General features: G+C 43.7%; 1 protein-coding gene across 1 annotated transcript in view; it reads right to left on the bottom strand.

The window, feature by feature from the left end:
• Nucleotides 1-9,619, bottom strand: part of DCAF1 (DDB1 and CUL4 associated factor 1) — a gene marked incomplete at both ends in the record, with an annotated part of 47,674 nt that extends 38,055 nt beyond the window's left edge. The window contains 6 exons of the mRNA XM_079540467.1: nucleotides 890-1,393; nucleotides 2,390-2,527; nucleotides 4,987-5,100; nucleotides 5,935-6,008; nucleotides 6,318-6,394; nucleotides 9,510-9,619. Coding sequence (XP_079396593.1) covers nucleotides 890-1,393; nucleotides 2,390-2,527; nucleotides 4,987-5,100; nucleotides 5,935-6,008; nucleotides 6,318-6,394; nucleotides 9,510-9,619 — 1,017 coding nt within the window. The remainder of the gene's footprint in view (nucleotides 1-889; nucleotides 1,394-2,389; nucleotides 2,528-4,986; nucleotides 5,101-5,934; nucleotides 6,009-6,317; nucleotides 6,395-9,509) is intronic.
• Nucleotides 9,620-15,413: the final 5,794 nt, after the last annotated feature.

The raw sequence follows: 15,413 nt of genomic DNA, 5'->3' as shown, positions 1-15,413 counted from the left end.
ACAACTACCCAACAACTGAACAGAAAAAACAGAGGAGAGCAGGGTAACAAACCAAAACCCTCTGCATAATTCTGTTTGTAATGGCTTTATGGCACTAATTCCTATTTCTCTTTCCTGTTATTCCTGGCGTATGAAGTGATCCAGTCAGCATGCAGGGTATTAGGGGGATAATGGCTTCTTTGGTTCTCACAGAAGCAGGGCACACGCACACAGTGCATAACACACAAAGCAGAACTGCGTTGCTTTGCTCCATCTCAAATTCAGTTAACCCACCTAGAAATATCTACAAAGACGAAGGTGGTCAGCAGATCTACGCTAAGCTGAAGTTCATAGTTAGAAAAAAAAAAAAAAAAAGGAACAGGAAACACCCTGGTAAATCTGATGTAGCTCAACTATTTTAAGTAACAACAGCTCTCAAAAGCATCTGCATCTACACTGCCATTTCTTATCAGAAACACTGCAGAAGTCATACAAACCATTGCAGAAAGAACTTTAAGCTCACTATTTCCTCTGAGTTCTAAAGATGAAATCCACTAACTTCCCAGGAGTAAACAGGAAAAAAATGCACGCATTTTTTTCAAAGTGACTTACCCTGTATCATGTAAATAATCAAAGTTAACAGAGACCAGGAATAAGATTCCTAGCACTGTGCTCTAACTACTATTCCAGACAACTGCTAGGCTCAGGTTCGAGTATTACTTGGAAGGTACCATTCAAAATAATGACTTCATCAATTTGAAAGCCAACAATTCAGAAAACATTACTGATCTTAGTCATGTTAGGAAACACTGGTGAGTGATAAAATAGCTCTCAACTTTTCCCCACAGTAACACTGACAGTTGCGTCAGGAGAATTGACAGAGTCCTCCCACCTTCATATATACGCTCACCTCTTGATATTCCCCTAAGGGAGTCAGGTATTGAAGAATGAGCCTCTGCTCTATGGCAGGAGTCAAAGGGTAAAGTGTATAATTAGTACCAATCACCCATGGGGACATTTCTGACCAGCTGCTGTTGGACAGTTCAACAAATATCCGCTCTGGTTCTGAAGCAGAGAAGCCCAGTTTTTGCTTGGCCTTGCGGAAGCCATCTCTTTCATGCTGTTTCCCTGATTTGCTTTTTCTTAATCCCCCATCATCTAGCTTTGTAGAAGAGTTGACTCTGCTACTGGTCTTGTGACTTGAATCAAGATGAAAGGAGATCTCCATATCCCCAGCCACTTCTTCTTGCTCTCCATCCACTGCCATCTCCCCATAATCCATATCCACAGCCTCTTCATCCAAAGGCAGCAGAGAATCTGATGGCACTTTCCGAGGACTGGGACGCTTGTTTTCTTGTTTTGTGGTCATTTCAGTAACCTGTAACTCCCGCAGCCGTCGAAGCACCAAAGCCACCTGTTTCACAAAAGCAGCATGCATAAGAACACATTTCCTTTCCTCGCACTGGCTCTTACCTCTGCTCTTATCACATAAAGAAGTCTATTCCACAAAATACCAGGCATGCCGAAGTACACACTTCCCCAGAGAAATAACAATTTCAAAGTGAACAAAAAACCCCAATCCTTTTTGCTGTAGCTTTTACTCTAAAATAAACAAATAAATAAATAGATAAATAAAAAACTTCACTCACTTTCCTGAAAGAGAAAGAAGTGTTGTCTGAAACCCATTAAGAACCACATACTGTCTTGCATCTTTCTTTCATCATCTGCCTAGTTTAGAATAAAGGCAACATTTCCTTTCAAAGCAGGAGTTTTGATAAACTGCAGTTCTAGAAAAGCTAAGAGCTTGCTTTTACTCCTGAAGGACTTATCTATGCAAGAATTAGAAGAATGCACCTATGGTTTGACACACTAAGTGACACTGTACACCACTCTGAAAAACAAGCTTGCCTAACCTTCTTCCTTTTGACAGTCATCTCAACTGCTGATAATCATCATATAGATTTAACATTAAACTAGTGAAAGATTTATTCTCAATATGATTCTTTTTAAAATATATAACATTTCCTATGAAGTTATCTCCATATTGACTTAACCTTCATTTCTGCTCAGTGTTTAAGCTACCACACACAATATCTAAGTCTTCGAAATTTTTGCTTTAAGGAAACTAGGAATATGAGTCCCATCAAGAAGTACAGTATTTGCCCTAGGCTTTCACAGGCATTTTTGAACAGTGTAACAGAATAACCAGGCTGCATAGCCCAGCCTCAGCAAATTCAGTCAGGAAAGGATAGAAAGTATGAGCTACTGAGTGAATATATTATAACCACTGTAAAATGTATATGTTAACACATACATGAGAGTACCACCACACACTCACAAAAAAAAGAAAAAAAAAAAAAAAAAGACATATCTGTCCTGTAAATAAAAGTGTGCATCAAGAGATCATTACCAGTTGTGAATTCTCATCCCTGTAATTGGCAGCGATATCTTGGTTTTCCATAGCTCCTCCTAAAAGCCCTGTTGCATATGTTCTTAGTGGCTGATCAGCTTCTCGTGCCCATTTAAAGAGATTTTCAACTATTCCTTCCTAGAATGCAGGAAACAAGAAAGCAATTCCAACAGTTAGGCTTTTTTTTTTTTCCTGTCAGTATTACTAACAGAGATCTCCAACAATTTGGCAGGTTTCAAAGAAATGATGTTGAACTTACACTAAGAAAAAAAAAAAAAAGTGGTAAATTACTTACATTTCTCTAACAGCTTAGTAGTTGAAAAGTCACTTAAAACACTTCCGGTGCCAGAGGAACTCATTACATTAATGACTGCTCACTGATCAAAAGAGCAATCCTCAGTAGTCATATATATATATATATATATTGGGGAAGAGAGAAATGTATGCAATTATACCAACCCACATATAAGAAAACCACAGTGTTAAACATTAATATTTTAACAGGAAAACTCAGAAGTGATTGAACATGGCCTGCCAGGCATTTTTTCTTAACAAGGCTGAATAAGTGTTAACTAAAACAGTTAATTAAAAGACTACATGTTAGAATGAAAGATTCTACTATTTTTTTTCCCTCTAGATCACTAGTGGATTTTGAAACATATATAATACCATAACATCATTAGCATGACAAGATCTTGCACCTTGTACAAAATTTGAGAAGTAGGTACAACACAGAAAAAGATCAGTTAATAATAATAATGAATAGACACACATTTCAGTAAGAATCTCCAGCTTACACATTTATAAAGAGTTGTCCGTTATACATTAAATAATAATTAAATTTTAATTAAAGTGTTCTTATGAAATTAGAAAATTAGACGCGAAATCCACTGGGCGCTAGAGGGCGTCCTTATGACCAGAACAACACATTCTTAGAACAGCGATTGTCCGTCATAAAGCCTCCTACAAAAAGAAAACCTTGGGAACCAGAAATGAATTTCATATATTTTCTAGTCACAAAAAAATTAAGCTAAGTTTGGCACTTTAGGGCTTAAAAAATTTCTATTAACATAGAGACTTTGTGTTTCAAGAATAAAAACTATAACCTTCTCAAGGAAGAAGCCTATCACTTTTCTTTTAACTTTTTTGGGTCAAAGCCTTAGATTTTAAGCAGATTGCAAAAATACCATATTAAATTCAATACTTCAGAAAGGATATGCATTATTCCTTCCTCTTACCACACTTTAGAATCCATATCTCTATTTCTAATAGTAAAGGAACTCAAATGAAACTTCCACATGAAGCACTACCTGATTTCCAGACTTCAGAAAAATACTATATTAATTTATTTTTAAAGATGAAGATAGCAGGGCTCAGGAACAAAATCTGCTTTCTCCTCGCTTTCAACCCTTTGTGCATTCCTACATAAACCACACTTGCCAACATACAGAAGCTGAATTCAGCTGTCCATAACAGTTCTAGATAATCCCCATGAAGCACACAGGCTTTAGATTGCTTGAATTATGACTTGCTCATCATTTAGCTTGAATAATGCTATCACTCTGCTGCAGTAGGGATTACCAGGTGACAAGCTTACAGCAAGTCTTAACATTCTATTCTGCCTGCTTCACTCATGAACCTATAAAATAACAACTTAAGTATAACATTTCCCAAAACATTAATTTAAATTATAAATCATTTGAGCTGGAGGGAACATTTAAAGGTCATCTAGTCTAACTCCCCTGCAACGAACACGGACACCCTTTAGCTACATGAGGTTGCTCAGAGCTCTATTCTTGAACATCTCCATGGACAGGGTATTCACCACCTTTCTGGGCAACTTGTTCAGTGCTTCATGGTCCTTATTGTAAGAAACTATTTTGTCCAATCTAAATCTCCCCTCTTTTAATTTGAAACTATATCCTCTTGTCCAATCACAACTGATCCCACTAAAGAGTCTGCACCCTTCTTTCTCACAGCACTCCTTCAGATACAGATAAGCTGCTGTCAGGTCTCCCCAGAACCTTCTCCAGGCTGAACAGCTTCAGTTCTCTCAGCCTTCCTCACAGGGAAGGTGTTCCATCCCTTGGGCCATTTTTCAGGTCCTCCTCCAGACACATTCCCTTCTGTACTGAGGACTCCCACATATGGATGCAATACTCCACGTCTCACCAGCACAGAGCTGCTCCATCCTCACATCGTCAGACTGTACTGATAGTAAGGGTTGCCATGACCAGGTGCCTGTCCTTGCACTTGGCTTTGTTGAACTTCATGAGGTTCCCCCAGGCCCACTGCACAAACCTGTCTAGATCTCTCTGCATGGCCTCCCATCCCACAGATATGCTGAACGTATCATACATAACTCCAGTTCCTCTGTTTGAATCAGTCCTCTTATAACTTACAAGCTGTGGAATACTTAAGATTTGATCAGCTGAACAAGCCCACATTAGAAAGCCCCAAACCTTTAACGAGGCTAAACAGATTGTCTCCTAGAGATAGGATTTAAATGTTGCTTTTTACTGGTTTCTCCTATGGGGTGAACTGTTGGAGTACATAATACACCAAGCTTATAAACTAAACCTTAGTATACAAGATACCTTTTCCTGAAAGACAACAGCAGTTTCCAGTCCTGGCATGATATCCAGAAGAAGTCTGCAGGCAGCAGTGTTTAATGGAGGTTCTCTGCTCGTCATCACATAAGCATTCACTAGCTAGAGAAGATCAGGAAAAGCATCAGTTTAAAATTGAGGAGTTGAAGTAACTTCTTTGAGAAACAGAATTCCCCTCTGATCTGACGTTCACTGATTAAACACTTTTCTTGAACTGATTTGTAAAGACAAATGCCTAAAATAATTACAGCTCACTAACAGTGTAATCATGTGAGAGTAACAGCTGAAAAAAACATTACAAAATCAAATACATACATTTTTGCTTATCAACTGCAGTTTAAGACAGAAAGCCCCACGTAAGCAATCTGGCAGAAACCTTGCAGCAGCATGCACTGATGCAGGTGGTGCGCTGAGATGAGGGAAACAAAAACTCTGGCTATTAACTCATGAAAGGGTAGAGCATTGCAAGAGGAAAGCCAGACTCTTTTCTCCAAATGCTATGCCTGAGCCTACTAGAGCTAGATACACTCTGCTTGTACAGGCACTCCAGCTTTCCCCAAGTATTCAAAGAAAAAGCACTGGAATTAGTGGTATTAATTTCCATTACAGAAATTAATTAGGATTTTAAACTTTTATTACAGGACCTACACTTTCTTTAAAGAGACTGATAAATGCTGAGAAGAACTAATTTGATCATTAATACGTGTATTCCAGTACTCTTGAACAGCTCATGAACTGCCCCTTTCCTTGGGTCACTCTAGAGCAGCAAACAAGCTGTATTTAAACAGACTTTAAAAGCCACTGTTATGGAAGAAATAGTCCCACCACCAGTAAAACTAATATTAAACAAGCACAAGTACAGAGGTAAATAACAGAAGACAAAAATATTACAGTGTCAAGACGACTTGACAGGTACAGTCCTTAGAGCAAACCTACCGCATTCATGAAATCATCATTCTTGAAAAGTATCCTTAGTAGGTGACCAAGCATACACTCAGGGTCCGCTCGACCTATAGAGGAAACAGGAAAAGACTTATCTATGTACCTCAAGACTTCAGTACTGAACTACTAACTTCCGACTGACTGTGGAATAATGTAGTTAGCTGTACCTTTATCAGAAACAGAATTATAGAAGCCATATGCATTATTCATCAAGTTAGTGTTTCCTCTAGTTGCAATTACCTACTTAAAAGGTGTACTAGTCACACCAGACCCTGATCAGTAGTGAACAGATTCAGGCTAGATTTTGCTTACTTTTAAACATGAATTATCATGTATCAGCTGATGCAGAGCTATCAAAACCACTCAGAATGCCTTACCAGGGTGTCGGTCATCAAAAGGGTCTGGATCCCCTTTGCGGTATTCTTCAGTCTCCTTCTCAATCAACTCAGACATCCTATAGAAGGAACGACATAAAATGAGCATAATCCACTCCGTCCTGCCCCAACGTGCAACTCCTCACGTTAGCCTATTGTTACAGTGCTATCAAACAGCTTATCAGCTTTCATTTGAATGGTATTCAGCACTACCAGAGGATTTCAGATGGTCCACCCAGAAGGGTTAATAAAGAGCCTTGCCTCTGGTACCTCATTCCCCACCAGCCCATCAAAACATGCTGAGACCTTATCAGCATCCCAGTGGCACTCAAGTGTGATGCTCTGAAGGAGTCAATACTGCTTATTTACTCATGTTAGAGTCCTGGTGATGTCTACAACAGATACTGTAGAGAATTACAAGAAATAGGAATTTAAGCAGTACCCTTCACCTTACAGTTCCTCTTCTGGAGTGGGATAAGCCCTAAACAAGCAACTCTGCCCACTTTCCTATTCAGTTTAGGCAGGTGCTAGGTCTTTTTAGGTGATAATTGGCATACTGAGTACATGCCAGGAGGGACTGACAAGCAGCACAGAAAGTGAGCTGAGCACTCTCCTCAGCCCATGCAGATTAGGGAGGCAGCCAAAGAGCATGACAGCAGAAGCTTCTGAGTGGTTCTAGGGACAACAACATTATCACAGCCTAGATGAAACAGGCATACAAATCACTGATTATCTGATTTGGATGGTTGCGTTTATTTTGAGACAACTAGGCGCAATCATCTGACCAAAATATAAAAGCACTGCCTCTTCAAAATTGGCTTTGAAAAGAAAAAAAAAAAAAACCAACCAAAAAATTTTTTTGACTGAAAGCACACAAAGAGTAACTATGAAGTGCCTTGGATGCATCTATGGCTTATTCCACTCTCCTACCATTTTTACTGAGAATTGACAAACTACCAAAGCTCATTCTCATCTCTTAACACAGGCACTGACACAAAAGGTTTTAACAACAAAAAACAAAAAGAACAAACACGCAAATGCTGTTCTTTTATGCAGGTTTCAACATTTCCTTTATTCACTTGATATTAAGCTAGCTCCCTATCCACTTGAGTTTGCAAGCAAGATCTAGGTACTACATGAGGGACAGGTGTTCTTCCCCCCACTTTGGACTCTTTTTTTTCCCCCAAATTGTTTACAACTATCCCTGCAGATCACCTTTGAAAATTAGTCATATTCTCACTTTCACTTGCCAGAAACATGGCTCACTTGAAGTCAAAGGAGGAGGTTGTGGGGACACTCAAGTTGCAACACTACCACTGATGCAAAAGGCACAATATAAAGCAGTGCCTTTATGACAGACTACAGACAGGATGCTCTGCAATACCACACTGCAACATACCATACCCCATATTTGGTCTGTGGAGCTGAAGTCAAAACACCATGCTCCTGCCATTGTGTCACACTCTGACCTCTGCTGAATCAGAATCACATTTTAGCAGGCACCCATGCACAAAGAGAAGTTTTCTTCCAAGTAACTTAGAAGGCAGTAGGAAGTAGAAAAACATCACTCACCAAACAAACATGACCACAGCTTCCTCTGCCATAAGCCTAAATCAATATGCAAGAGCACTGCTATCTCCAGACATCAGCTAACACAAGCTCCACTTGGGGAGGATTCCTAGCACATCTTCCAGCAAATTCTTTTTAACCTATGCTGTATCTAAAACCTTGTATTCCAGACAGATATATAGGTTTCTCTTTTTTTCTCAGAAGCACTGTAAAACCTGCTAGAGCCAAGGGTACATCTCCTCACTATCAACCTTAAGTAGACCTGTTACCTACACCACAGCCAAAATACCTAAGCTCTTACTATCCATCAACTCTCTCCTTGCTGTACAGAAACCTTAGAGAACCAAAGGAGGATTATCAGATTTGCTTAGGCCTAAAGAATGGAAGGAACTCGAGGAGTTCCAAACCTCTATCAATGCAAGAAAATGCATGTTGAATTTAAATTTCTTAGAACACATTAAATTTCTGGTGTTCGTCATTGTGACAAAAATCTTGGAAGCAGCACATATGCTTCCGTCAATACACAAACCAGACAACAATACACACAGATGCACCAAAATACGGCTCAGGATTTTCAAGAGACCTACTCATTTTTAAACACTTGGCTTTGGCTTTTTGCAGCTCATCTCTCTCTTCTGCACTGTTATTTCTAAGGAGCAGTATAAAAAGCAAGCATTTGTGCCTGCAAGGTAAGGCATAACACAGGTCTGTGCGAAGAAGCTCCAGTACATTTCTGTCATTTCTACCCAGTGCCAGCTCAGGATCTGTGCACTAAGGTACCTGACCCAAGAACACAGAGCAGCATGGTACAGAAACCTGGGCTGCTCTTACGCACCAGTGAGCACAGTAAGCCCTTCAGGCACACACCAGGCAGACAACAGCTCTGACAGTAGAGGTGGGAGGAGGAACTTCGTGGAATTCCTGTGACTGCCTTATTATACCAAGAACATTACAAGATTGCATAAGAGAGGTCTGGCCTGGGAAACCACAACTACAATTGATACTTTAAATAATCCTCTTGTAGAAGACTTCCTATAATGAATGGTGTTACTAGCACATACATACCTAGAAACATCCCAGGGAATATTCCTCACACAATAACAAGGCAGCGTAACAATGTCCAGTTAAAAAAAAAAAAAAATCAACTTCTGAAATTTCCCTTTAAGCATGCTGTATGAGTTGCAGTAAAATTTTTTCAGTAAGGCTCCCTCCATCCAATGTGTCTCTCTCTTACTTTCACATAAACTGCCCAGCATCAGTGCAATTACAAACCCCACACCACCACTCCGATGGAACCACATTCTCACAGCATTCTATTTTGATCAACAAATTACAAGTTTCAGAAGAACATACCAAATTTATTTCACTTGTTTAATGATTCCATCAGTTTCTACTATTTCAGAGTATTAAATCCATGTTTAGAGGTAGACTGTGTAAGACTTTTTGCAATATAAATGCTTAGTAAGCTTGTATGCATTTAAGTACTACACTTACTTTCAGGCCAAGGATAACTTAATTACCAACAGTTAACCAGTTATTAAAAACCTTCAAGCAAACAACACAGTAAAAACTGCTCTCAAGCAAATTCCTAAATCTGAATATCAGAAGTTATTTTATGGAACTCACCTAGTGAGAATAGGAACCATATCTTGCCCACTGCCATGTTCTTTCTCCCATTGCTCAAGCAAAGTAGTGAGCTCAGCCTTGGAGTCCACATGCCCAGATCCTGAAGTCATGGCTTAGCCTAAGGCAGAGGTAACAAACAAACAAAAAAAAAGCAGGAAGGTGAGCAAGACATCCCACAGTTTTACAATATTTACTGAAACAATCCAAATCAAAACTTAAAATCTACTTGGAAGACCACAATACTGCTGCACTTCACTTTAACTACTGAAGTTTTCTCTTGGTCCATTGCCTGAAGAATAAAGGAATGCATGCACACTTAGAACAAGTCTCAACTGGTACACGACAACTCTGAGCACAAGGGAAAGCAGGCACACCTAACCAGACGTGCTCAGCACTAAAGCTGTTCAGAATGCTCCCTCAGTTCCACACAGACCTGAGTTAACCCTTTGCCACTGCTCAAGATTTGCTCACGAAACCATAAAGCCAGGGCAGCAAGATTACCATCAATGTTTTTATTCCAGCTTAATGACCCTGTACATTGGAGAAAGAACCAAGAATCACCTTGGCTTGGTGTTGCTGAGGAGGCAGGTGACAGTGAGAGGAGCAGGTCACATATTGCCCTGTTTATGAGGTGTCCAGCCACAGGCAGTGGCTCCAGGGAGAAGGAAGAGCATGCACAGGATGGAGCACTGGAGCACTTGCTCAGCTGTATCAGTTTTCTGATGACTTAGCTCCCCATCCTCAAAAGCAGGCTCCCTACAGCACTCAGCAACCTGTCACAGGACCATTTCAGGGAGGGCACACTCGCTCTAGGTTCTGCTTAAGCCTCTGAATTTCCAGACATCAATTTTTGTCAGTGTAATAAAAATCTACTAGAAATACTAACAGATCAAACTAGAACACACTCTGTCTCAAAATACTGCCATGCCCTAAAGCAGTTACAGCATTTCATTAACCATAAGATAACCAATATCCGTCTGCTACAAGATTAAATACCCATGTCATAAATGACCCAGAGTAAGAGCTTCCTAAAATCACGTTAAAGGCAGATATGTCATGTTTAAGGCAGTTCTGTACAGACAAACCCCTGTAATATATGTTTACGAATAACTTAAAGGAGAGACCATTAAGGCAGCCATGGTTTCACCTACTCACATAAGCCTTTACAGCCCAGGCTCATTCTGACAGAAGTCCCCATGCATAACTGAGTGCTGGCCTCCCCTGATTTGCCAACAGCCTTCCCTTGCTTGGGGAGTGAATGAGCAACCCTGCAGCCCTACCTCCCAATCGGCACTTTCTGCACTTACTCAGGGGGTGGCAAACAGACATCACCCAGCTGAAATGGGCAGGGACTGCAGCTTCCCAAAGACCACAGAAAAATACACCTACAACATCAAGACAGCTAGTCAGAAAAACACCATTTTGATAACCACTACATACAAGCAGAGTATGAAGGAAAAAAAAAAAAAAAAAAGCCTAAGCATAGCATAAGCTGGTGTTCTCTACATGAGAAGTAATTGTGATTTTATCTAGAGCATTTTCGTCATTCATTTATCACAGGTTTAGCAGCTTTGGAAAAAGCACCAACTTAATGCAAACAACAAAGCATCCTGAGATTGTACGCACGCAACGAAACATCTCTGATAAGGAAAACTGCTCCTAGCTCAGAGGTCCATGCCTTTTTTCATTAACTCAACAACATTTGCCAGCAGCATTTCTCAGCTTTTAAACCCACAGAAAAATAAAATTCGTATGAGTAAAAAAAAAAAAAAACAAAAAACAAAAAACAAAAAACAAACTACTTTGAGCTTCAGAATGTAAGTGCTGTAAATGGCAACTGCATTCAACTGTTTCTGACATCCATACCTTTGTTCCATGCCCAAAGGACACAGAAAAAAATGCCTCATGACCCCAGAGCTTGTGTAAGGCCTAGGCAGGCTCTTTTGCAGCCTGCAGAACAGATTATTTTCCCTAACGAATTTTCATTATTTCAGCTAAAAAATGAGAAACACTACTCCAGCAATACCAGCAAGAGGTAAACAAAGTCCCATGCAGGAAGATCAGAGAAGTGCTCAAGTTATACCATAACCAAGGGGAAAAAAACCTTGGAGCTTATCTCACTTCAAGCACGTCACAGGTCTGAAGAACTGATGCTCATACAATACTCCCTGCAGTAGAGTTAAAACATAAAGAATGCCACCCTTTTGACAGGTGCACAGCATTGGTGGTGCCTCCCCAAGGCATCCAAAGGAACTTGGCTATTCTGAGTGGCACTGCAAAGGGCAGCAACAAGAACTCTACCCCCAGCAGCACCTACTGCTGCAGTTCCCATACAAGTACACCAGAGACACAAAATATGCAAGGATTGAAAGTTATGGCAGCCAAAAGCCTTTTCAAATGCAAGAATCAAAGAAGTTCCTGCTGTGTTTGTTTTTTTTGTTTTTTTCCTTCCAAGTATTCTACCTTAAATCATAGTGAAGCACCCTGCAGAAAGGCCAAGACCAGAAATTATACGAACCGAACTGCAAATATCACAAATCCCCCCACCCTACTGGACAGGAAGGCCTGCAAGGGCTCTCCCTCAGAGAGGCTGGTGAACACACGCATCCTTACACTGCTTTCCAGGAACCGGAACAGGGAGCACCTTTCCCAACGGGAATTGAATCCATGACTTTTTCATTTTTACTTTCTAATAAGTTTTGGAAATCATGTACCACAACAGATTTTAGTTAATACATATAATAAGCTAGTGGTAGAAACACTTTCTGCAATCCTGGCTGCAGTTTCCTAAGAGCAGAGCACAGCTCAGGCTGTTCAGCTTCACCTCTTGCTCCTCAGCACATGTGAGTATCACACTGACATGAAAACAACAGGTCATTCACCTATTGATCAAGTTACATTGCTGAAAAGGATTATGAGATCTGAACACAGTGACGGCCATACAGATAAGCATTTTGAAGTGTGAAACCTGTCAGGTGAAAAAGAGATCTATTTGCGAAATCTGAAAGTCCACAGATGGTTTGGTTAGTTGGGAAACAAACTCAAAAATCTACATTTTAATTAAAATGGAAAATGAAATGGACACATAAAAACAAACGTGTTAACTTATGGAGAAAAAAAATCCATTTTAACCAATATTGCAGAAAGACTGCACATTCAGGTTTATAAGTTTCATCAACAAAAAAAGCCCAGGAGGATCTGTGTGCCCAAATACAGAGTCAACTCAAGGTCTTAACACACACACGCTGACCTCACTCAGAGTAAGACACGTAATGCAATACTATATTCCCAGATGAGAAACTTAGGAATCAGAACCCAATTAAACGCCCAGCAAGCAGATCAGCACATCTGTATGTTCTTCCCATATTTTTTTAACGTGAGGAGTTTCTTACTTAGAAAGGAAAAAAGGAAACAGTAACAACCTCCTGTTCACCACAATTACTGTTTAACAGCAGAGATACATGTCAGCTGGTGGACCACATCTGTTGAGCCCCAACCAACCAGGCCCAAGCTGGAGAAGGAGCACGCTGCCAACCCTGGGATGGAGCGCAGCCACAGCGGCCATTGCCCACACCGGGGGACCTGAGGCTCTGCAGTGCTACAGCTGAGAGGAGGGGAACCTTGATTCGTGCCCCTTACCAACAGAACACCTCGCACAGCTCCCACCAGGCTGCTGTTACACAACGCGTTCCTGGCATCGCTTCGAGCGTTACCCAATAAACAAATGAATAAATAGAAAAAGAAAAACATTAAGGAAGTCTTGTGGGGATTTGCTGTTTTGTTTTAAAGCCGTAACATCGTCTAACACCGGAGGAAAGCACACAGGTACTCAGTCTATCAGCCCCTGCGCTCACACCGACCAAACCCGGCACTCCCCCCCGCCGGGGCAGGCAGGCACAGCCGGCAGCCAGCAGTCCGGGGCGGGCACCGGGCCGCGCTCCCCGCCCCAGCACCGCCCGCGGAAGCGTTGCCGCTCCCCCACTCCGCGGGCAGCGGCGAGGCTCCCGACGGCCCCGCGGCGCTCGGCCCCCCGAGCCGGGCCGGGAGCGGAGCCCCGGGAGCTCCTCGGGGAAGGAGGCGGCCGAACGGCGGCGGGCGGAGGTCCGCGGAGGGCAGCGCGGCGCCCTCAGCCCCGCCGTCACCGAGGACGCCCGCAGCCGCGGGGTGGGACGCGCAGGCTCGGCAGCCCACCCGCCCGCGGCTCCCGCACGGCCCGAGGCGACTCTTTCCCCCGCCCCCGCCCGGCCCGGAGGCCGCGGCCGCCGGCCCCGTGCGGCCCAGCCCGCCCGGCGCCCCGTACCTGCCCGATGCCCCGCTGGGTCGCCGCCGTCGCCACCCCGGCCCCCGCGCTCGGCCCCGCGCACCCCGCGGCGGCCGCGATCGCTATGGCGGGCACACACTTTGTGCGTCACCACGCTGGGGGCCGCGTCACAAAGCGCGAGGAGCGGCGCGAGAGGAACGCAGGAGGAGAAGCCGCTAAGGCCTCGCGCGCGGCCGGCCGGGAAACGCAGTTCGGGCGGACGTCGCGCGTCTGCGCATGCGCTGCTCCGAAGCGGCGCCGAAGAGCGCCTTGGGAGTCGTAGTTCTCGGGAGGTGGCGCTGCTCTCAGCGCGACCCGGCGCTCACGGTCGCTGTCCGCGGGCTGCTACGACGGGCGCCGAGCCGCGGCTGCGGGCCCTGGTTGCCGGCTGTCGGCTGGCTGCGGCCGGTCGTCACCTCGATAGGCGGGACCTGCGGCGGTGATACGCGTCCCGCCTGCCCGCCCGCTGGGGCCGAGCGACAGGGCTGGGCTCTCGCCATTTCCCCGCTTTTATGCCTCCTCCTTTCGCTTATCTGCGGGGTCCGAACGCCACCCTGCTCCTGCCCGGTGCCGTGGGACGGCATCGCGGACAGCGGTGCCCGAACACCCGCAGCTGCACGGGGCCGCCTCCAGGGCGGCTCAGAGCGGGGCTGAAGCCGTTCTCAGGGTCTCCCGGGCCCCCAGGGCCTGCTCCCTTCCCACATCGTAGAATCATTACGTTTAAAAAAGTCTACTAAGATCATCGAGCCCAGCCATCGACCCACCCCCACCTGTCCACTAACCGTGTCCCTCAGTGCCATGTCCCCAGGGCTTGGCCACCCTTTCAGAGAATAAATTTCTGCTAATACCCAGTGGGAACCTCCCCTGGTGCAACTTGAGGCTGTTTCCTCTTGTCCTACCCGTTATCAGGGAGAAGAGGTCGACTCCTGGAGCCCCCAGTATACGAGGGATGCAGAGCTGTTGGAGCGGGTCCAGAAGAGGGCCACTAAGATGATCAGAGGGCTGGAGCACGTCTCTATGAAGAAATGCTGAGGTAGTGGGGCTTGTTTAGCTTGGAGAAGACTCCAGGGAGACTTCATCATGGCCTTTCAGTACTTGAAGGGAGCTCATGAGCAGGAGGGGAATCAATTTTTTACATGGTCTGATAAAGAGGGAATGGCTTTAAACTAAAACAGGAGTGGAAGAAGTTGTCTAGAGAAGTTGTGAATGCTCCATGTCTGAATGCATTTAAGGCCAGATTGGGTGGGAACTTGGGCAGCCTGATCTGGTGGTTGGCAGCCCTGCCCATGGCAGGGGTTGAAACTACATGGTCTTTTAGGTCCCTTCTAACCTAAGCCATTCTCTTATATATAATCCCCACCTTGCTACAACCTCCTTTCAGGGAGTCGATAGAGAGTAATAAGGCCACCAAGCTCTGCAGCATAAGTTTGCTGCATGACTCACAGAGGTGCATAAGATCAGTAACAGAGTTCAGTCCTCCCACAGCACTTGTGCATACCACGCTGATGCTGTAAACACCCACAGCACCCATATCATCCCCTGGCAGCACTCAGGGATTCCTACAATGTCAGAAATTAAATTTTTGGGACGGTCTGGCCCTGCCC

This window comes from Tetrao urogallus, assembly GCF_951394365.1.
Source record: "Tetrao urogallus genome assembly, chromosome: 10".
Taxonomy (NCBI): domain Eukaryota; kingdom Metazoa; phylum Chordata; class Aves; order Galliformes; family Phasianidae; genus Tetrao; species Tetrao urogallus.
The sequence above is the reverse complement of the archived record's forward strand: the minus strand, read 5'-3'. Positions and strand labels throughout refer to the sequence as shown.